Here is a 21833-nt window from a genome sequence, read left to right as displayed (position 1 = left end):
GTGATATTTGAGCCCAGGTCTTGTCGTCTCTTTCCCCTGTACCACTGTGCGTCTCATTCAGAAAAAAGGCTAAAGAAAAAGAAGTCATTTCATGGCCTTGTGCAAGAACTAGATAATGTCAAAACGTATTTAGAAGAAAAAAAGAAAGTGTTTTATTTTCCTTCTAATTGCCTTTTGTAAATCATTTTGTTCCCCTCCAGATTTGTCCTTTGTCAAAGGAATGTTAAATATAAAAAGTAACAGTGTTGGTTTCTAGTCAGTATTCTGTAATTGTGAAGTATGGTTATCTTTTTTCAGTTCTGTGTTTCAGTGTTTTGTCATTTCTTGATAATACTAGTCTCTTGCTAAGGTCTAATTAAATATTATTTCAAAGAGCATCTAATTTGTATATAAACTTTTTGGTTTCACTTTGTGACTAAGCAGAAGAACAACTAGCCATTTCCAAAATGATCGCTCAAAAAATGGTTTTGTTTCTCTTATTCTCCCTCCCTTTACAAAAACTAATGCAGGATGGAAGTGAGAAACAAGGAGTGGAAGAAGTACAGCTGTGTCCAGAGAAACTGAAAGAGTGTGGTCCAGCTGTGTCTCCTGACAGCGTCACTAAAGACAGGTACGGAAGACGTGTGTGTAGTTTTATACTTTGATTATTTTTGAACGGTTATTTTGTTTACATTAAACCATTTAGTGGTAGCACTATTGCGTGGTTGATCTTTTATATTTTGTCTGAGAAACAACATGCCCCTTCTGCAGCAAAGCTATCAATACGTATGAAGAGTAGTGCCAGGTCTTCTCCAAGTTGTGTTAGACAAACTGAAACTGACAAGCAGCCTTGAAGAATACTCGATTTGGAGTCAGAGAAGTTGCTTCCGGTCCTTACGACTTTTGTGCCCATGGGCAAGAGACTAGATTTCAGTTTCCTCATTTGAAAAATTAAGGAATTGTCCCAGATAGATGACTTTGAAAGACCTTGCTAGTGATCCTAAAACCATCCCTTTTTTGGCCTTCTGATTGCTTAGAATTTCTCTTGTCTCACTTTTACAGCTTTATATATCATTTCACTACCACAGGAATACAATTGTAGTGATTCATCACAGAACATTTCATTATTTAATATATAGAGAGATGCATCACAGAATAGTTCCTTTCTGTTTTTCATACTCAAAACATTGTGTAATTCTTTCTTAAGATTTCTTCCTTTTAGTCAGTTCATTTTAGCACAACATACAAACATGTTTAATTCATGTACCAGTACATTAAAAAAAATGAGCCAAATGTCAAAAACTTTTCTTATTTCACCTATTTATATAAATATTGTGAATGAGTGATTACATTTTATAACATCAGTACAAAATATAAACCATGTCTGTGTTACTTAAGAATTTTTAAATTACATTTAAATCTATTGTTATTCAAATGAGTATAAATTATATGATTTCAAACTGCAGTTAATGTCTACTAACTTCATTTTCTCCCTTCCTGACTCCCGTAATTGCCTCCCCTCTCAAATCCTCCTAATCCCTTTCCTCAGCTTGCATGGAGGCATTTGGCCCCTAAGATTTTGGCTCCCCCGTTGGATCCTCAGCGTGGCACACAATCAGTGTGGAGCTCAGACAAGAACAGTGTATCAGTGTACGAAAACTAAAATTTCCATAGAAATATAAAATAACATGATTTATTTTATATTTCTTCTCTAATCAGTAGACTTGGTTACTAAATGTAGAATATTTGTATAAATTTGGGTAATAAGTAGTTTTGATGGTTTTGTTTTTCTAGCTGTACATAAAGGCAGTTACTTTTGTTTATTCTTAAGGAACCTTTAGAAATAAATAATTTTTCTAATGGGGGAAATTTACCCCTCTTGTGTTGGTAGTAAAGAAGTTTGGAAAAAATAAGTAAAACAAAATGAAAATTCTTTTTTAAGTGATCTTGATTTTAATTTTTCAGTGTGAAGGTATGTGAATGAATAATAATAACATAGTCAGAGAATGTGACTTAACGTGTACAAACAGCATAATCACTATTTCTTTAACAGAAACGGAAGGAAAATTTTCTATCACTCTGAAAACGCCACATGCCTGATGTGTCATTTATTCTTAGTAGTCCACTCCTACAGTATGAAGCTATGAAAAGAAATTAGTTTCAGAGACATACTGTCCACCCAGAAATTCTGTCCATTAACCTCCATAGGTGTGCATATAAAAATATAAATACAATGTAAGGAGAGACACTGGAGTGTCTTTGCTGAATTTAGCTGTTAGAAGCAGTCAGGTATTGGATTATTAAAAGATTTCTCAGTTAAGTTTCCTGACATTCATTGCATCTGTGCTTTGTGTTTTTGGATGCGGCCTCTCCTGTCCTACTACCTCCACTCAGTTCTGACCATCTTGATCTGGCCTCTGCAGAGCTGGAGCTTGCAGTGTTTGGAAATCTGGACTATCACCCCTAGAGCAGCACAGAAAGAGTGTGGAAGGGGAGCCTGCTTTTTAGACAGGTCCCCGTAAAGTGTTCTTTGTGGGCTGGCAGGCCTACGAATTATAAAGTCCCTTCATTTGTTTCAGAGTTTGTGCATCTCGAAATATTATATGTAATTGACCCAAATCACTTAGTTAAAAGAATCAATTAAAATAGACATTTTAATAAATTAATTAAAAAATACAAACATCCAAAGGCTTCACTAAAAATGACAGTGTTGTCAGTCATACTGGTTTATACTCTGAAAATTAATGAATATTTCCTTATATACTGCACTTTATGTATATGACACTTCATGACGTGTCAAATAATCTAATTAATCTTTATTTACATGTATAGAAATCCTCTCCAGGAAGCTAATAACCGACTTGTAAAGATCCTTTTACAAGTTGTAAAGACCATAGCAGCTGTTGAGGAAACAGCTGGCCCTGACGTTCTTGGTGTTTTGGATCCATCTTATAGAGTCACATCACCAGCCAACGTCCTTTGGGAGACAGAGACGGAAGGAAGAGTGCAGTACTACATCTGTAAAGAAGGTACCAGTTCTTGAGAATCTTGCTGTCATTTTCATTGATAAACATCTGTTAAGTATCTCTGAGGTGAAAAGCAGTACAAAGTCTGCATTGGGAAGCTATCAAAGCACCTGCCAACACAAAAGGCCCCGAAATCAACCTGAGGGGCTGTTCTTCTAAATACATTCTTCACAGTATTTCAGAGTTAGCGCTTAGTCTCGATCAGAGTGCTGCTCTGTAGGGTGCCTCCAACAATACACTTCCTGGAAGGTCAGGAAGACACCTGAACAAGAGAAGTCGCTGTGTGACCAAATTCTCAACCAGTGACAGAAAATATCCACCTCCCTGCCCAGAACACGTACATACCATCAGCATCCTCCTGAAATGCGTCATAATTTGAGAAGCTGTAAAGAAATAAAAATTAAGGTTTCAAGGCTCCCAGAAGAAAACCCCTATATAAACATAAGGTTGTTCAAAGGTGAGAAGGATATTTAAGAGGAAAGAGTCCTATGCCAGAGCGTGAGACTAACTTTGGCTAATGCACCAGCAGTAGTTCTAGAAGTTATACAAGCCCATCTCACATTTTTATCTTTGCTTTCTGGCCTCTGATTCTTCTCTTTCCCCATGTCCGTGTTTTGTAAGGATGGGCAAAGCTGTAAGAGTCAGAGGACAGGGAAAGATTGGATTCTGGAGGAGGTAGAAAGAAAATGGCTGTATACCTTAGTTTAGCGTGGAGGACAGCTGCCCCTTATGGCCACATGAAGAAAGCCATGACTATTTTCATCTATAGGTTCTCACATTTAATTTTAAGTTCTATTTCAACATTTCCTTAAAGTATTATTTTTGTCCACTCCTTTTTATGAGTGCCCAGTATATGTTCTCTACACACATCCAGTCTAATTCAATTAATCCCCAGGTCTGTTTTGAACATATCCACTAATTATCGTCCAGCTCTGCAGAAATAACATCTTTCCTTTTTTTCTACTCTTTCATTGTTGAGGTTCAATTCATTTTACCAAGGAGCTTATATTCTACTAAGGGATATAACATATAAATAGATAAGCAAATAGGAGGTAATTTGGGAAAGGAAAAAAGCATTACCAATAAAGGAAATTAGGAAGAATTGTTTCTCAACTAGTACCTGAGTAGACATGGAAAAAAGCTAAAGATCCTCAGAGTCAAGGAAAGAATGTTGCACTTTTCAGCAAGAGAACCAACCTGGACCAGAGCAGAGAGTCTGGTTACAGAAGACTGGATACAGGCAATAGCAGAGGGACCCATCTGGCTAGAGTAAGGATTTGTGAAGGAGGCAAGTTGTGAAATAAGCCTGGAAAGGCAAGGGAGAGCTGAATTGCGAAGAATTTTAAGAGCCACATCAAGGCTTTTATATCTTGTTCTAGAGATGATAGGGAAGTGTTCTTGAGCAGAGGACTGACATGAGGGAGGCATCATAGTATTGTGGTATGGTACAAAGAGTATTAGATGTGGAGTAGAGGGCTCAGACTCTGATTCTGCCACTTACACCTGGTGGAGCATCAAGTGACTGGTCTGACAGGTCCCTGAACCTCTCTGGACCGGAGTTTTTTTCATCAGCACATCTCATCCTTTAAGAAAACCTTCTGCTTTAGACCGTAGTATTTTTAATGGAACTCCTCTGAGGAGGATGAAGTGTATGTTCAAAATTTTCATCGGTTAGCTGTTGTTTTTTTAAAATGTTTTTGGTTCTAAATTCTTCCCTTATCCTTAGATCTGAGGGATAAACTATTCCATGCTCTCCTTTTATGTGTAAATCATGTACCCATATTGACCTTATCTTGGTATGTGGTGTGAGATGTTAATCTATACCTAGTTTCTGCCAAATGCTTTCTGATTTTTCCAGCAGTTTTTGTTAAATAATGAGTTTTTGGTCCCAAAAACTTGGGATCTTCTATGCTAGATTACTATGGTCATTTACTACAGTGTACTGCGTACCTAACCTGTTACACTGATCCACCAGTACCAGATTGTTTTGAATATTGAATTTGAGATAGGACATTTTTTAGGTTCTTAATTGGGTTAATGAAACCCCTTCTCATCTGTCTTTTTACATGACTTGTTATGCTCTGTGGGTCATCAGCATCAAGATAATAATTAAGTGGATGAAGTCATGGAGAGTAGAGAAAGAGAAAGGGAGCCAAGAGTGAGTCTTTGGGTGCACTCATATTTGAAAAGGACAGTTAGGAAGCACAGTGACTTGTCTGTGATCACCTAGCCAATGAAGGGAAGGATTTGAATCCTGATCTTCTTGTCTCTGCTCTGCCATGTTCACTATTGAGACTGTGCCGGACTGTCATGAGGAAGAGAGATCAGATAGATATATTCTTTTCTGGTTCTTCCCCCTGAGCTCCAGCTGTTCCCCATATTTCAGTCTGTCACGAATGCTGTGTGACGTAATTCTCACAAGTGGCAGGAATGGGTGCACTACACTCTAGTTTTCCTTCATAGAAGGCACACACATGCTTTATAAATTTTGAATACATAGAATCAACTTATATTATCTAGGAAACAGGAATAGTATAGATGAATTAAATTGAGTTATATTAGAAATTCTGTTTTTGTTACAGTTTAGTACATTAACTGAACCTTTTAACAAATCAGCAAGTATAAAATGTGTCTGAGTTTAAATAGTTTCTTTTTCAGTTCCCACCTGAAAAAGTGGATATACCCAGTGAAACAATCAAAAGCAAGACAAGGAGAAAACGTCAAAAATCCTAAATAATCCAAACTTTTTTTTCTACGAAGCTTCTATTGCTCTCTCTTTTACCCTTTTCTTTGCTAGCTGTTGAGCAGAAAAGTAGCATTACATTTTTTTTATTGTCAAATGTGTCCAATCAGATATAAATTTGTTAAATATGTCCTAATTTGTTTGATGGCATTACAATTGTGAAAGGTATATATTCATATGATTATCAATGTATAACAGTAATATAATTACTGCCTGTTGTTGTTCAGTCGTTTTCAGTCACGTCTGACTCTTCATGATCCCATTTGGGATTTTCCTGCCAAAGGTACAGGAGTGGTTTGCCCTTTCCTTCTCCGGCTCATTTTACAGATGAGGAAACTGAGGCAAACAGAGTGAAATGACTTGTCTAGGATTAAACAGCTAGCCAGGTTTGAACTCAGGAAGATTAGTCTTCCTGACTCCAGGCCTGGTGCTCTGTGCACTGTGGTGCACTGCCCCAAATGACCACATAGTTATTTTCATAAATGGACTTTGTAATTTAATATCTTGTTTAATTTTCAAAATGTGTTGTAGTTTCTAAATGTGAATTTCATGATAGTACCTTATTCTTCTTACAGAAGAGCCCCTAGTCTCTTGCTGCGGAAGTGGCACACCAAGTAATGCCCCTGGCACATCATCAGAAATCACCGAGGAGAAAAAAGAGCTGTGTCAGCACCTTCTACAATGCAAACTTTCTGGAGCTAAAATCAATCTTAAAAGTGAAGAACTAATCTTAAATGTTAGCTGTCGGCTGCAGGCTGTAGTTGAAAAACTTCTCGAAGCCGTAAAAGGACCAAATAGTCAGGTAAGACTTGTTATGTGTTGAATGCCTCTTGAGGCTCTAGTAGGCTCCGGTTTAAACTGCTGGAAGAGATGGCATCCTGAATCCACAAGCCTCCTCCAAAGGAGTGAAGGAGCACTAGGATTCTGAGCAGGGTTGCCCAACCTCTGATTTTACTGGTCTAGGCAATACCTTCAATCAGTGAAGATCACATGGATTCTTTCTCTTCATCTTAAAGTCTTAGGGAATGGCCTAAAGCATCGCAGGGTTAAGAGGGTTGCCCAAGGTCACACAGCCAAGATGCGTCAGAAGCAGGACTGGAAATCAGCTTTTCCTGACTCCAAGCCTGGCCATTTGCTCCTCCACACTGACTCTCCCACCTCCTTAATTAAGAAATGGTGTGATGGACTGTAGGAGACTGTAAGAGAGCTGGCCTTGAACCACAGAAGACTGGGGTTCAGGCCCCCTGAGCACATCCTAGCTGTGTCACCCTGGGAGAGTCACTGAACCTCCCAGTGACCTAAGAAACTCTCTTCATCCAACAAGCTGCAGAGAAGTTGCTGATCTGCATCGGTCGGGGAAGTTTCTGCATCCAAGAGATCACTGTCAGTAGAACCATGGATTCAGAGTAACCAACAACTTAAAAATTATTTCAGACTATTTATCAACTAATGAAAATTCTACAATAGATGGCATGCATTTACAGAATGCTACTGCCTGCCTGGCATAGATAGGCAGATAGTTCAGGCTTTTTATGTAAATTTTTATTGTACAAATTCGAATTCTGAAAGAACTTTGCATTTCAGAAGAAATGTATGTTAATTTTGCTATACAGTACCATGCTTGGTCGCTTTCTCTCTCTCTCTGTCTCTATTTCTCTGTTTCTCTCTATCTGTCTCTGTTTCTGTCTCTCAGCTCCTTCCCCTTAGCTCAGCTCTTGGAGACCTCCCACTCCCCCCAAAAAAAACCTTTTTAAAGAGAAAAATCCTCTGAGTGAAGGCAGAACAGATGCCTGGAGATGCTACCACCACCACTGAATGGGGCTTGGCAAGATAGAGCTTGGCCCCACTGCTCCCACCTACTCATGTGTCCGGCCCCTGCATCTCTGTCTTCCATCTGTTTGAGCTTGAATACTTCATGCCTGTCCCTGCCCCACACATGTCACCCATCCTCTCCTGTCTGCATCCATGTCTGGCCGTCACATGTCTGCCCTCTGTGTGTTGTTTGTCTTAATATCAACCAGGCCCTCACATGTTCCTCCTCCTGCTTTTACTTTTTGTCCCTGGCCCCTGCACGTCTTTGCACAGTGTGCCAGCCCCCTTCTTCCTTTAGTATGTGGCCACCTTCCTGCTTCCCTCTCTCCTTTCCTCACCTCTGCAGGCAAATTCACATCACATAAAAATGTCTTTACATAGAGGTTTGCAGAACAGTCTACTTATGTAAAATGAGAACGGTCTGTACTCAGTTTATGAATATATTTCTTTAAGGTTTCTTCTACCTCCAGAATTCTTTGGCTTTCTGAATGGTTGTACTCAGTTTGATGTAAAGATTACAGAGTAAACCATTAAATATTCCTATAGAGGTTGTTCACATAATATTAACCTTTTTCACTGTTCATCTAAATGAAGTTTTTGGGTTTCCCAGGAAAGTGTCTGCCAGGTCCAGTAAGGCTAAAGTAGCTGTTCAGGTTAGATTGGAAGTGTCATGACTGAATCTGAATGTTTCAACTGCATCCTCAAGATATTGTAAAGACTCTGGAATTTCCCCAGATATTACTATAACCTAAATATAGTTCATCTCGGAATCTGTTTTGAATTCTTAGGAAGATGTGAAATAGTTATGATAGCTTCTGATTTATTCAGCTGCACTTCCAAGATAATCAGTAATTAAAATGATCTTGAACTTGATGCATATATTTGGTAGTTAAAGCAACACAAATCAACAGCCTAAATGAATGGGGTTTTTTTGCCTTCATCATATATTTTAATCTGGTTTCTTTGTAATAGAATGTTTCACTTTGACTTTGGTTTTTTCACAATATATCTGAACAACCAGGAACCATTCTGAGGTGCTCTTTCGTTAGGTGCTGAACTCATATTCACAAAGAAACCTGGAAATGGAACTCTTATGGTCTTTTTCTAGACTCAGAGATATATCTCAAAATGTGAATAGAGTTAAAGGCACTTTGCAGGGAACGTTCGTACTGTATAGAGCTTGTATTTAGCAGAGTGTGGAGAGTGTGAAGACAGACTATCGCTGTTCCTTACTGCGCATGAGACTTTTTATTTATAATAATAGCTGTGTTATTGGAAAAGAGACGTTCTAATACACGAACAATCAAGGTTATAAACTCCCTTGATTTCGCTGAAGGAGAGTATTGTGCATAAGATGAAGTTATTCACATGAAAAGAGGGAAGGTCCACACTGGCATGCAGTGTTCCACCAGGATGTTCTGTCTCTTTCCCAGTTCCCTCTAGAAGGCCTGCTCCATAGGCAGCAGACTTCCTTTCCTCTTAGATATTTTTCTCTCTCACCCCTTCCAGCTTCTACTTTTCACTGAGAGAAGATACCTCCTTGATGACAGCATCCCTGGCTGCCCTTTCACTCTCTGGTAGAGGGAGGGAAGTTGGGAGTACGCCTTGGTTCTGTCTTTACCACCGTCACTCAGTCACCTCTGCTCCTTTGTGGTGCATTCAGTCCAGAAACATCACCAAATCAGAATTCTAGTCACTGTGATCAACCAATGTCCAAGATATTCCCCTTCTTCCTAACTGAGTTCAGTGTCTGACTCATCGTCTTTTTTCCTCAAGTCTTGCCTTTATACTTGGGGACTTGAACATATATAGTGATACTCCAATCCCCCAACTTCACAGTTCCTCAACTTACTCATGTCTCATGACCTACTTCTCCACCCCACCTGAGCCATACCAAAGGGTCAAACTCCTGAACTTGTCATCACCCACAAAGGTTCCACTTCCATGTTCATGAATTCTGACATTTCTTTATCTGATCATAATCTGTCTTCAGTCCATTTCTCCCCTCTAACCCCAAATCTTTTTCTTTGATCATACTGTGACCTCCAGTCCCTGGCCTTCATCCCTGTAGGAGCTATGCTCTCCTCCCTTCCCCATCTTGACTCTTTAGTGAATCAGTTCAACTCTTCACTGTCTTCTTGCCCCCTTCACAAGTCACTAGACTTTGCCTGCCAAGCTTCAGCCTTTTATCGCCTCTACCATCCACTGCCTTCTTTTCTATGCATGTGCTACTGAACAAAGCTGGAGAAAATCATGAAACCATGCTACCTTGGTCCACTACAGATTAATTACCTAAATTCATCTGGGCCCTGTGTTGCTACAAGGCAGATTCTTTTATACTTTCCTAATTAACTTGCTATCCCATTTACCACAGTGGTTTTTCCATACCTCTCCATCCGTCCTTAAGCCTCTCTCAGTCCCTCCTCTCCCTACACTCTTGGCCCAAAACACATGCATATAATATTAAAGTATTCTATACTATATGCTATGCATTATATTATATACTCTACTATCAGCATAAAATCCAAAGTGCTTTTATGATTCCCTGAAAGCTATGTATGGACCAAAAACCTATGGTGTATCACAACTGCTCAGTGCTGATGGACTCATATTGATTAGTGATAAGGACATGATCCTAGAGAGATGGGCTGAACACTTCCATTGTGTTCTCAACAGAACATCATCAATCAGTGCTGAGTCCATTGACTGTTTACCTTAGGTTGAAAATCCCTCCTTAGCTGAACTTGCAACTGAAGAAGAGGTTTTGAGGGCCATTAGGCTCCTTTTTGTGGCACAGCACCTGGTGCTCATTCTATTCCAGGTGAGATCTATAAGGTAGGGGGACCATTGCTCATGCAAAAGCTTTTTGAAATTTTCTAGGTTATATGGCAAAAGGAAGTTATCCCCCAGGAGTTCAAGGATGCCTCCATTGTCCATCTTTATAAAGGTAAAGGGAATAGATTGTCCTCCAACAATCACAGAGGTGTCTCTCTCTTAGTCATTGCTGGCAAGATTCTTGCAAGAGCCCTTCTTAATAGGCTGATCCTTCACCTGGAAGATGGTCATCTATCTGAGAGTCAGTGTGGCTTCAGAAAGGACTGAGAAACAGTCGATATGGTGTTTGCTGCCTGACAACTCCAGGAGAAATGTCAGGAGCAGAACAGAGGTCTGTACACAACGTCTGTGGATCTGACCAAAGCCTTTGACACTGTTAGTCATGAGGGCTTATGGAAAATCATGTCATAATTTGGTTGCCTGGAGAAGTTCATCAATATTGCACGTCAGTTTCATAGTGGCATGTTTGCCTGGGTTCTGGATAATGGACAAAGCTCTCATGCCTTCGCAGTCACCAAGGGAGTGAAACAGGGCTATGTGCTTACTCCCATGCTTTTTAGCATGATGTTTTCAGCCATGCTGACAAATGCTTTCAGTGAGGAAGAACACGGCATCAAGGTCAACTGCCATACTGATGGTAAGCTCTTCCATTTGAAAAGGCTACAAACCAAGACCAAAGTGGAGGAAGTGTTGGTGCATGATTTTCTGTCTGCAGATGATTGTGCACTCAGTGCAGCCTCTGAAACTAAGATGCAACAAAGTATGGATCAATTCTCTACTGCCTGTGCTCATTTTGGCCTAGTAATTAACACCAAGAAAACACAGGTGCTCCCTTAGCCACCAGCACACCATCCCTAGGTGGAACCATCGATTACAACAAATGGAGAAGTTTTGAATGCTGTGGATAAGTTCACTTACCTTAGTGGTGTACTTTTCAGGGATGTACACATTGACAATGAAATTGATCCATGCATTGCCAAAGCTAGCTCAGTGTTTGGGAAGCTCAGACAAAAAGTTTGGGAGAGAAGAGGTATTAGATTGACTACCAAACTGAAGGTCTACAGAGCCATTGTGCTGACCTCATTGCTATATGCCTGTGAGACATGGACGGTCTACAAGCACCATGCCAGGAAACTGAATGACTTCCATTTGAACTGTCTTAGGAAAATTCTGAGAATCACCTGGCAGGATAAGGTACCAGACAACATTGAAGTCCTTGCTTGAACTGAACTGCCAAGCATTCAGACTATGCTTCAGACAGTACAATGCTGATGGGCTGGCCACGTTGTTCGAATGAAAAATGTGTGCTTGCCTAAAAGATTATTTTATGGAGAACTCGCACGGGGCAGGTGATCACATGATGGTCAGAAGAAGCAATACAAGGACACCCTCAAGGTCTCTTTCAAGAACTTTGGATTTGACTGTGCAACATAGGAAACACTGACATAGGACCGCTCAGCATGGAGTGCCCACATCAGAAAGGGTGGTGTACTGTATGAGCGAAGGAGAATTGAGACAGCACAAAGTAAACTCAGGAGGCACAAATTTGGAGTATCTACCCCAAATGTTCACCCGGACTATCTGTGCCCAACCTGTGGTAGAGCATTCTGAGCTTGGACTGGTCTGATCAGCCACAGTCAGACACAGTGAAACCTGAGTTTATCATGGTGATGTCATTTTGGTCCACTTTGAGAACAAAGGATGACAACCAACCTACCAACCAACCGTACGCTAACACATTATATTATATGCTGTATTGTTTTAAGCTACTAAAGCATTTTTTATAAAGCATATTAAAACAGCACAGAGACTTTTGGGATACCCTGTGCAAGTGTCTGTGCTGTTCCAGGGTTTGATAGGTATGTCTTTCTTTCACTGGATGAGTTAACGAATGAGTTTTTACTTTAAGAAGATAGATGATGATTATAACATGAGTATCAAGATAGAGAATTAATATACATCTTAGAGGCTAATGACTTATTATATGTAGTTGTTTTGTATCCAGCTCCATGTCATAATTAGCTATTATAATATAGTCCTGCTGGATTTTGCCCAGACTAGCTAATTATAGGTTCAGGTCTATTTGAAAACAGTAAATCAGAGGCTGTGTAATTAGCATACAGTAAAGACTTCCCTCACACTAGCAGAAAAGTATCTTTTTAAGAAGCTGGGTTTTTTTTTTTAATATAGAGTGTTACTCTTCCTTGAAAGGTGATCTTTTTTGGTGGTAAGCTTTGGATGCAGCTTTCACAAACTGAATGAACTACAGGTAGCTACTTACTTTACAGGAGTAGTTTTCCACCCACAGATGCTTTTCAGAATTTTAGGACCAAAGATGATAATCTTCCAAGTGATGTCCTTAGGGCCTGGAGAAATTAATGAATGAGCTGTTTACTCCTACAGAATGTTTCCTTCATTATCTGATAAAGTCTTTAGAGTTTTACTGATTCCACATCTGAGAAAAATGTCATGTGACCCATTAAAATAGTCAACAGTTTTGTTTTCTCAGAAGGGAGGGTATTTCTGAAAATGAGTGAGCTACATAATGATCAGCTATTGAGTTGTTTGCTTTTTGAAAAGCTTAGATAGAATTATAGCAAACAGAAAGTTTGTATGGTCCTCCTCCCACTCTGGTGAGCATTAGTCAGAGTTTTGGTTGTGCTCTGTGTGCAGGATTTGGCCTTACAGTTAACCAGTTTGGAAGGTTAGTAGAACATCAGCCACGTGAAACCCCCAAGAATCCAGTCATCCTCTCTCACTGCAGTTTGTTGTGTTTTATATTTTAATGTGTTTTATACATACCCCTTACTGTTTAAATAGAATGTACTTAACAAAATTGAGCCTTGTTTGATTCAAAGTTAATCAAGTATTTCTTAAGTGCCTACTGTGTGCCTTTGCATTGAGCTTATATGAGATAATAAATACATGTAAAAATACACACAGCACAGATATAAATTTGTGAAATTCAAGGTAGCCTAGGTGCTTCTGTGCTTTTCGTTGCCTCTAAGCATTCTCTTTCGCTTTATAAGGTTACCTAATACTTTTAATTGCCATCAGCATTATGTCTGCCTGAAACAGAGTTTCAAATATAAATACATTCATTTCAGTTTCCTGCTTCTATAAGCTCCTTGAGGTCAGGGATTGTTTTATTCTTGACATCTGAAGGCCTGGCACCTAGCACAGAGTATATAATAGTAACCTAATAAATGCTTATTAATTAATTGATTTAATGCTTCTATGGGTTTGAAAACCAGTGAACCAAGCCTGTTTTGTCATATATATCATCATAAAAATGCTCTTCTCTAAGATCCTAAAGTACATGAGCTTTAATGTACGTCCTCTGTAGCATCTATTTTGACTTGTACCTAGTTTGCTGATTTGCTGATTCCTGGTTGCATTCAGGGTAGTCAAGGTGGCTAAATAACAAGTCACAGAGGAAATGTTAATCAATAAGAAGGGGTTTGCAGTTCTGCACTTATTTTCACAAAGAACAGGAAGAGCAGGGCTAGCTTCTGAATAGTGTAACAGTCAGAGAAAACCAATCACAGAGGCAGCTCGAAAAAGTGGGAAGAATGTTGGACGTATCTCAGCTCTGCTGCTGTCCACCTAGGAAGCCTTCACCTCTCTGGGCCTCAGTTTCCTCATCTGTAACCTGAGCTAACTACATGAGCTACGTAGCTCTTCCCAGCTTTAACTGTATAATCAGTCCTGTTCTCCAATGAATGCCATTTCCAGTCTTTTGACTGGAGAGTACCATCTGTAATGGTCCTATGAAAAGGTGTGCTTTTTCAGCCATATATCTGTCTGATCCACCAAGAAATAATTTCACTTATTTGATAACATTGAACAGTTTTAAGAAGATTCACTAATAACTGTAGCATCTAGATGTTGTTTTGCTAAAAAGCCAGTTGACAAGCATTGGGAATGGCAAAATTAATTCTCTGTCCATGCAACAGATTTTAATCCAGACAAATTCCACAGCAGGCCATGTTGAGAACAACAGACTCACTTGAAGAAGTTGAAGGTCATCTGCCTTTAGACTCTGGGTCAGATACCCCACTCCAATTAAAAATCTCCTTCCACTACCAAAAAAACTCTCCTTGAGGTATTTGGGGATTTTCCTTGCTTATTCAACATCTAATAAAACAAAGATACCCATTAATGGAATTTGTAAGTGGTATTGAATTTTATTAGAGCCATCTGCTTGCCTGACTAATGCTTATTGTATGTGAGAAAGAATTGTCAAGTTCAAGATAATTTGATAGTTGCCTCAGAGAAGATACTTCAAGAATGTCTTTTGTTTAATCTAAACTCATATCATTTAATTTTTAATGTACTTTTTAAAAAATTGAAAGTGGCTTGCTAGAGTCAGTATTCATTTTAGAGCCCCTAATTACACTGGTTCACACCTGTTGTGTCGTTATGCGCTGTTTCACAGAGTGCACAAACTGGATTCACTTCAGCAGCTGGGTGCACTGTGCACCTTCGTTTTTAAAACAAATCTTAGTGAACAAATGTGAATTTGGTGAACAAATCTTAGTCTATATATGTTTGAATATGAAAATGGTTTATAGTTGAGCCATTTACTTTTATCAACTAACTGCTCAAGAGGATGGATCTTGTTTGTCAGTGAAATGTGAGGTAGAATGTCAGTAAAATTTCCCCAAATTAAATAATGGGCATGCTACAGGCTTTGAATAAGCTCTTTGATAAAATGGTCCCATGAATTCAGTGTATATGTCTTTTAGCTTTTTAACGTAGAGAAAAATGACCAGATTATTTTACAAACACAAACTTGTGTAAACACCTTTTGCAAAGCTCTGACGTGGTCCTTGGATCCTGTTAGGCTGGCTTCTTTGTGGGCGTAGTAATTCAGATTCCACCTTCTGGTTCACCTAGAGGTAAGGACATTAAAACCACTCCCTCTGCCTTGAACTTTTCCTGAGGGAACATTGACTAGAAGAATTCTTTTGCATAGCCCGATGGCCTATTTGAGTAACAATTCAGAAGAGCTTTTCCTTTTGAACCAAGTCAAGCAGCCAGAACCAAGATGAGCTACACTTCTCGTCCTTTGCTTCTATGGAGATTTCAAATGTTGACTTTCCCTGCCAAGTTGTGCTTGCGTCTCTTGCTTTTTGCACCTTACAGGGTTGGTGCCAATATTTATTGCTTTGCTGACTAGCTGCTTCTGGTCTCGTTCTTTGGCTTTTCAAGGATTTTATCACTTGTGAGAAGAATGGCACTCATCTAGTTTTTGAAAAGTGAGGTTATGTTGGACCTTTCAATTGCTCAGGTGCGTTCATTAATTGTCGAAGATTCACTGCCTAAGACAGTGACAAGGAGACTTTTTTGATGCTGTCCTGGTGTTTATCTTCAGAATCTCGGAGAGAAACCCTCTTTAATCAACCGTAGGTAGCCAACCTGCTTAGTCAGTCAAACAGATCATCAGTGACTCCGTCTCTAGAATGGATTCCTATAGAACTTACTGGGCCTCAGATACCCTCAGTGGCTTGTGGTTGGAAGAGCAGGATGAAGACATGTATGAGGTTGAATCGCGAGTGCCTTGACCAGATCCATTTCCTCTCAGTGAACAGCTGGATGAAAATAATTCAATCGTTGTTAACACTTCTATTTTTCATTTTAGTAATAAAAGAAATGGGCATATAGTAAAGCTCATTTCTAAAATCTGCTTGCCTACCCCACCATACTCAGTAAGTACTGAAATTATTCATTGGTGATTCTGAGTTTGTTTTGGTTTTTCGTTTATATCATTGCCATTCAGCTTTAGGTGAATTAGGTTTGGGTGACTTTCAGTGACCTAATGCATGAGTGTGCTCTGAATCTGAGGAAAAATAGACTGGTGTAACTGTTCTCCAGTTCAAGTGACCTACTAGGCACTTTCTGGAGAAGTTTACTGTGGTTGGCCTTAGGAAAAGTTGTTCAGTCTATGAAATGATAACAGGAGTCAAGGGGTGTATTTTTTTAATTAAATTTTATTTAAATTTTGAACTTAATCTTCAACAAACTTTTCAGTATACCAAAAAGAAATAAGCTTGTATACGAAACTATGAATTTATGTACAATTGTGTTTTCTTAAGAAATAAATGTATCAAATTTAACAGTGTAGTAGTAGAGCTGTTCCATTTGTTTATGCCACCCCTTTTGGCTTCCTTCAGTGCATTTATTGAAAATGTCTTAATTAGATTATCTTTAAATAAAGAAATTTTAATAATTTTATCTAATTAGATATTTAATTATTTTATCTAATAAGATTAATTAGAAAGAAATTCTATGTGGAACCTTTTCTATTTTAAAAATACTTAATATACCACTGTGAGAAAATATTGTGCTTTCTTTACAGGAAATGTAACATCATTATACAGTAAGTATTTCTCATAAGTAATACTATATATTTAGTATTTTTGCCTTAAGTTCATTACTGCTAAAATAGATATTTTGATCACCCCTCCATGTTCTTTAATGTGACATAAACCACATTCTTGTGAAGTTCAGGGCTTAAACTATAATATACTTAGCTAATATTTAACAAATGTTAACCACCCAAGCCAGGTGGCTTTCAAAACTTTTATTATCCTTCCTGTAACTTATATTAAAGTGACAGTGAATTTTATCAGGGATATTGAAAACGCTCATTTAAAGTTCAGTAGTAATTCACAAATTCACTAAGTATTTTTTTAAAATATTTAGGTGAAAATGTTTAAGATTTGATATTATTATGCAAAGTAGTAGTAAATCATTTCAACTAAAGTGTATCATATCACACAGTTCTCATAAACTGAAATATTGCTTCTTTAAGAAAAGATTTTATGACTTTATAGGACAAAAGGAAGATAGCAAGAAAGCTGGAGGGCAACTTAGAGGTCACCCTCCCCAACTCCATCACTTTATATATTAGGACAGTTGAGGGTCAGAGAAGTTAAGGAACTTTCCCAAAATTGCATGGATTTTAAGTGACCTGTGACTTCAAGCTAAATGGCGTTTGTACCATATCACACTACCTTCTGCTCTGTTTTTATTTTATTAAATACCTATTACAGCAAATTAGTTTGGCTATAAGTAAAACTTTGTATTTCAAATGGGAAAATTAATTCGTTATTGGTAATTTTATAGTGTCATATTGGATTTAGTAAGGCTTACTTATTTTTTTAGCCAAAATCTGATTTAATATAAAACCTAAGTGTAGTTATAACCAGAGTTATTTTAAAGCATGTGTATCAAGTTTGTATTCTCTTGACTTATTCTGTAAAATTGAAAAGAAACAAATAAACAAAAATCTTGTGGCTTAGCTGGTTTGAATTTTTAACTGCTTTCTAAGCAAACGCAACGTAAATTAGAAGCAAAAGTCACAGAAATAGGTGAAATCAATCAATGTTATTTAAATATTCATAAAGAGTATTATCAGGGCAAGCAAGCAAATAAGCAAACTTGGAACCTTATAGCTCGAGAGAGGCTCCTTGGTCTCCAAATTGCAGTAGCTCTGGTGCAGCTACTGGGTCTTGCTCTGGTAGTTTGCCCACATTTGGGCAATTATAATCTGGGCTAACATTTCCTAGAAGTGTCCCAAGTAGACGAAGATAAAGGACACAGCACCACATAGTATAGATAGATTGTATGCATCTTTTAAGGACAAAACTATTTAGCTGAAGGTTAGCATGGTTTTATTTTTTTCAAGAAAAATTAATAAGGAACTGAAATGAGCTGATTTTTTCCTTCTTTACCAACTGAAAAATAAACAAGTTATAGTCCATTAATATATTAAACTTGTCTGAATACTGGTGAGCTCCACCTAGCCACCCAGCAAGTACTACCTGTTCCTGTTGGGTGTACTGGAGCATGTCTTATGCTTTTGCCAAAGATAGTACAAGTAGCTGAGAACTCACTCCCCTGAGGAGGTAGCCTGGCCCCCAGCTCATATGGGCTCACATTTGGAGCTTTTATCCAAACAAAATTTGCTTCTCCCCCAATCTGTTTCAGAGCCATTCGATCCTACTGTTTGTTTTCCCATAGTGGAAAAGGAGGTAAGGCTGAATGTTCTACCTTTTTCTGTGTGAATACGAGGGTCCTTGATTTAGATCCTGCTTTTATTATCCGCTGTTCTCCACCACTTTGTAATGGAGTGGCATAAACTGGAGAATGGAGAGATTGTGATTTGAAAGCAAATAGGAGCCATGTGTTTCTTTGTTGTTCTAGTTGCTGAACTACCAAGACCAAAGCATTCTCTGTTGCTAGTGGAAGTGTATTGTGGTGTTCCTTGAGAGGAGGGTAAGGCACAGGCCTCCCTATCTAAGCTAACACTCCAGAGTAGATCTCATACTGATTCATTTTCCCAAGTTGTGAAAGTCTGTAAAGAAAAAAGGTGTGGGAAAAACTGCAGAGTTAACCTTTTTTGATCATTGGGAAGAAAACCAGTTACTTGGATCAAACTTGGATGTGATTTCTTAAGTGTCAAACTGTTATTCTTGGAGGTTTCCTTACTTGCATGTTGGGTGTCTGGGTATTTGTTGCCTTCCTGTCTATTTATCTCTTTGTTTTTGAAGAGCCATTTAACAAGCCAGACCCTTAGTATGCTAGGCCATTGAGTTTTTCCTAATGGGGCATTTGCTTTGTCTGGAATGCCTGACGGGACTGTTGTTCCAGGAATTCACTGGAGTTGGTTTAGGAGGGAAACCAAAGCCTGGATGGGGTACAGCTCTAAAGTTTTCCACCTTGGTGACATTCAAACCCTTGTGTACCTAAATTCTGACTTCCATGGTGCCAGCACTGTATGTGTGAAATCACTCTATCTGTAGTGGAGAAGCTGATTAAACAATTATGTCAGTTGTTAAAAAAAAAAAAAACATATTGGACTTGAAGTCAGAAGACCTGATTTTGAATCTGAACTTAAACTTAGCTTTGTAACTATATGTAACTATATGCAATTGAGTTGGTCTAGTATGTCAACACAGTTTCTCTGAGTTACAAGTATAATCCCCTCTCTGTTCCCACCAAGCAGATCAATTATATAAATTCAGTCTCATAAAACATACAGATGGAGCATTTATTTACTGTGTTTACTATACACTAAGTATTATGTTAAGCAGTGGGAATACAAGTACATGTCCTCAAGGATCACACACTCTGATGAGAGAAGACAGCACAGAACAGGGTCCCTGTAATTTCTACATGCTAATAATAAATAACATTCATTGAAAGGATTTAAATAAAAGACTGATTTGACTAATTAATGCAAATTTCTTAGGCTTGTCTTTTTTTATTGATATCTCCTTTTAATTTATACCAAATTATCCTGGGATTCATTCCATATAAATTATAATAAAAAAATAGAGTAAGGCTGTTCTTCACTTTATTTTTAAGCATGAATTCTAACTTTTGCCTCTGAGAGGCAAGCATGCATTTAATTTCCTCAGTTTACTTGTTATGCAATGAATTCCTCATCAGCGCAACTTTTCTCCTAATTTAGCTTGAACACGCCAAAGTCACACAGACAGAGTTGGTGTGCGAGTCTTTCAGGCGGAACAAGAAGACCTCAAAATTTCTGAAATTCCAAGAGCCAGTCAGTGAAGAGCAGAAAGCCAGGGAGCATCTGGACTCAGAACTGGGCAGAACAGAATGTGAGTTCTAGAGAGGTTTGGGGGTGTTGACACGTAGTGTGATGCACATACTGGGAGGCTTGGCTTTGCTCACCAGTTATTGTTTAGCTCACTCTCCTAAATGGATGAGGAGTAAAATGTAAATTAAATGAAATTATGGAAAACTGTAAACAGTTAGGTTTTATGAAACGTTGTTATGAATTCATGTGATGTGACATTTTTTTATGATTATTAAATGCTTATGACCAAAGTTGAGAAGTTTTTCCTAAAGCATGAAGCTAGAATTTTATCTCCTTCTGGTTTGCAGAGGTGTTTCTAAAAATACAAGACTTATTAATTAAATCTTTAACTTGTATTAATAAAATGGCCTCATTTCATTCTATAAAATCTTTTCCCCAGATATGTTAGCCGTGCATCTCGTTGTTTAAGCAAAACAGTGTTAATGAATACTATAAATATCCACATTTTATATGGTCAAAGATAAATTTTAATTTATAATGTATATGTATAAATATATTATATAAAATCCTATAAATTATAATTTATAAATTTTAATTTGAATATTTATTTCAGTACCTTCATGACCTATTATTTATTTATTCTGGTCCATTGGCCAGAATGTGCATCAGTGGGTGGAAGTTGTGTACGTTAATTTTAGCTTGATGGAAGACAGAGGTTTTTAAATGTTCTCAGTTCATGGCACCTTATTGTATAAGTAACTTTTTTATGGCATCCTAGGCCACAAAATATATCTTACAGTTCTGGTTATTAAGTAATTAGGTCCAAACAACTTAATAAGTATTTACGTCCCAATAATGTAGTGGCCATTTGAAAAAATAATATACAGAAATTGAAGAAAAAATATTTTTCATCTATCCTTAAAAAGCCACAATTACTAATGAGATGTCTGCACCTGTTGGGCTCTGAATTACTTCTTAAACCTTGGAATCAGATTGGACACTACCATTTTCATTTTGTGTTCCACAATGATTTTCTTAAGGTGCTTGCTTTTTATCACAGCTTTTTATGCACTGAAAATCCAACTTGAAACAATAGGATCTCATAAAGGAGGTTCAAGAAGTTGCTGGCATTGCTGAAAGTACAAGTGAATAGAACCCCATCTCAGACATTTGAGAACATCATGGAGAGAGAGAATTGTAGTGCAATCTACTTTGAACTAGTGGTTTGTGTGGTGTTCCCTGTGAGTTTGCTGTGGTGCCTTGGAATTCCATGGCACACAATTTAAGAACTGCTGATTTAGAGAATAATTTAGTGACAGTTAGAGCTATCCATAAGTGAAAAGAGCAGTCTCAGGAGTAGAAGATTCACATTCACTTAGTCTTTAAGTAAAATCTGAATGACACTTGTCTGATATGATCTCCTCTATGTGGAGAGAGAGCAGGTCCTTTTTTAGGTGTTTTCACAATTTTCCAAGGAAGCTTAACCAGTATAAATCAGTTGCCACAGTGAGGAATCTAAAGAGCTTAAAGCCAACAAAGAGTTGATTTTCTTAACACATGGAGAAATAGGGTGGGCAAGACCTAGACCAGTTAGGATAAGCTCGTTTGTAAAATTTTGTGGATCATTCCACAGTTATCTCAAGAATCGTCAAAGATGAAACCAGGAGGACAATGACAATAAATGGAAAGATCTGTCAAGATATCTCTAACAAACTAATTTCTCTTTTAGTGAGAGTGGAGTCACCATTTTTGGCTCCCAGTGTGCTATATGAAGAGTAAGTAACTGGATGAGACCAAGTCTACCCAGAGAAGGTCTTCAGGCTGACTCACTGTCCAATCAGGACAAAGCAAATAAATGTAGTACTCT

The 21833-nt window shown here is 38.1% G+C and overlaps 1 protein-coding gene across 1 annotated transcript in view; it reads left to right on the top strand.

The window, feature by feature from the left end:
• Positions 1-21833, top strand: part of LOC140531807 (A-kinase anchor protein 9-like) — a 90579-nt gene that overhangs the window by 53701 nt on the left and 15045 nt on the right. The window contains exons 11-14 of the mRNA XM_072650519.1: positions 510-610; positions 2812-3008; positions 6324-6550; positions 19877-20027. Of these exons, the coding sequence (XP_072506620.1) occupies positions 510-610; positions 2812-3008; positions 6324-6550; positions 19877-20027 (676 nt within the window). The remainder of the gene's footprint in view (positions 1-509; positions 611-2811; positions 3009-6323; positions 6551-19876; positions 20028-21833) is intronic.

Source organism: Notamacropus eugenii, chromosome 3 (assembly GCF_028372415.1).
Source record: "Notamacropus eugenii isolate mMacEug1 chromosome 3, mMacEug1.pri_v2, whole genome shotgun sequence".
In the NCBI taxonomy this organism is placed as follows: Eukaryota; Metazoa; Chordata; class Mammalia; order Diprotodontia; family Macropodidae; genus Notamacropus; species Notamacropus eugenii.
The sequence above is the reverse complement of the archived record's forward strand: the minus strand, read 5'-3'. Positions and strand labels throughout refer to the sequence as shown.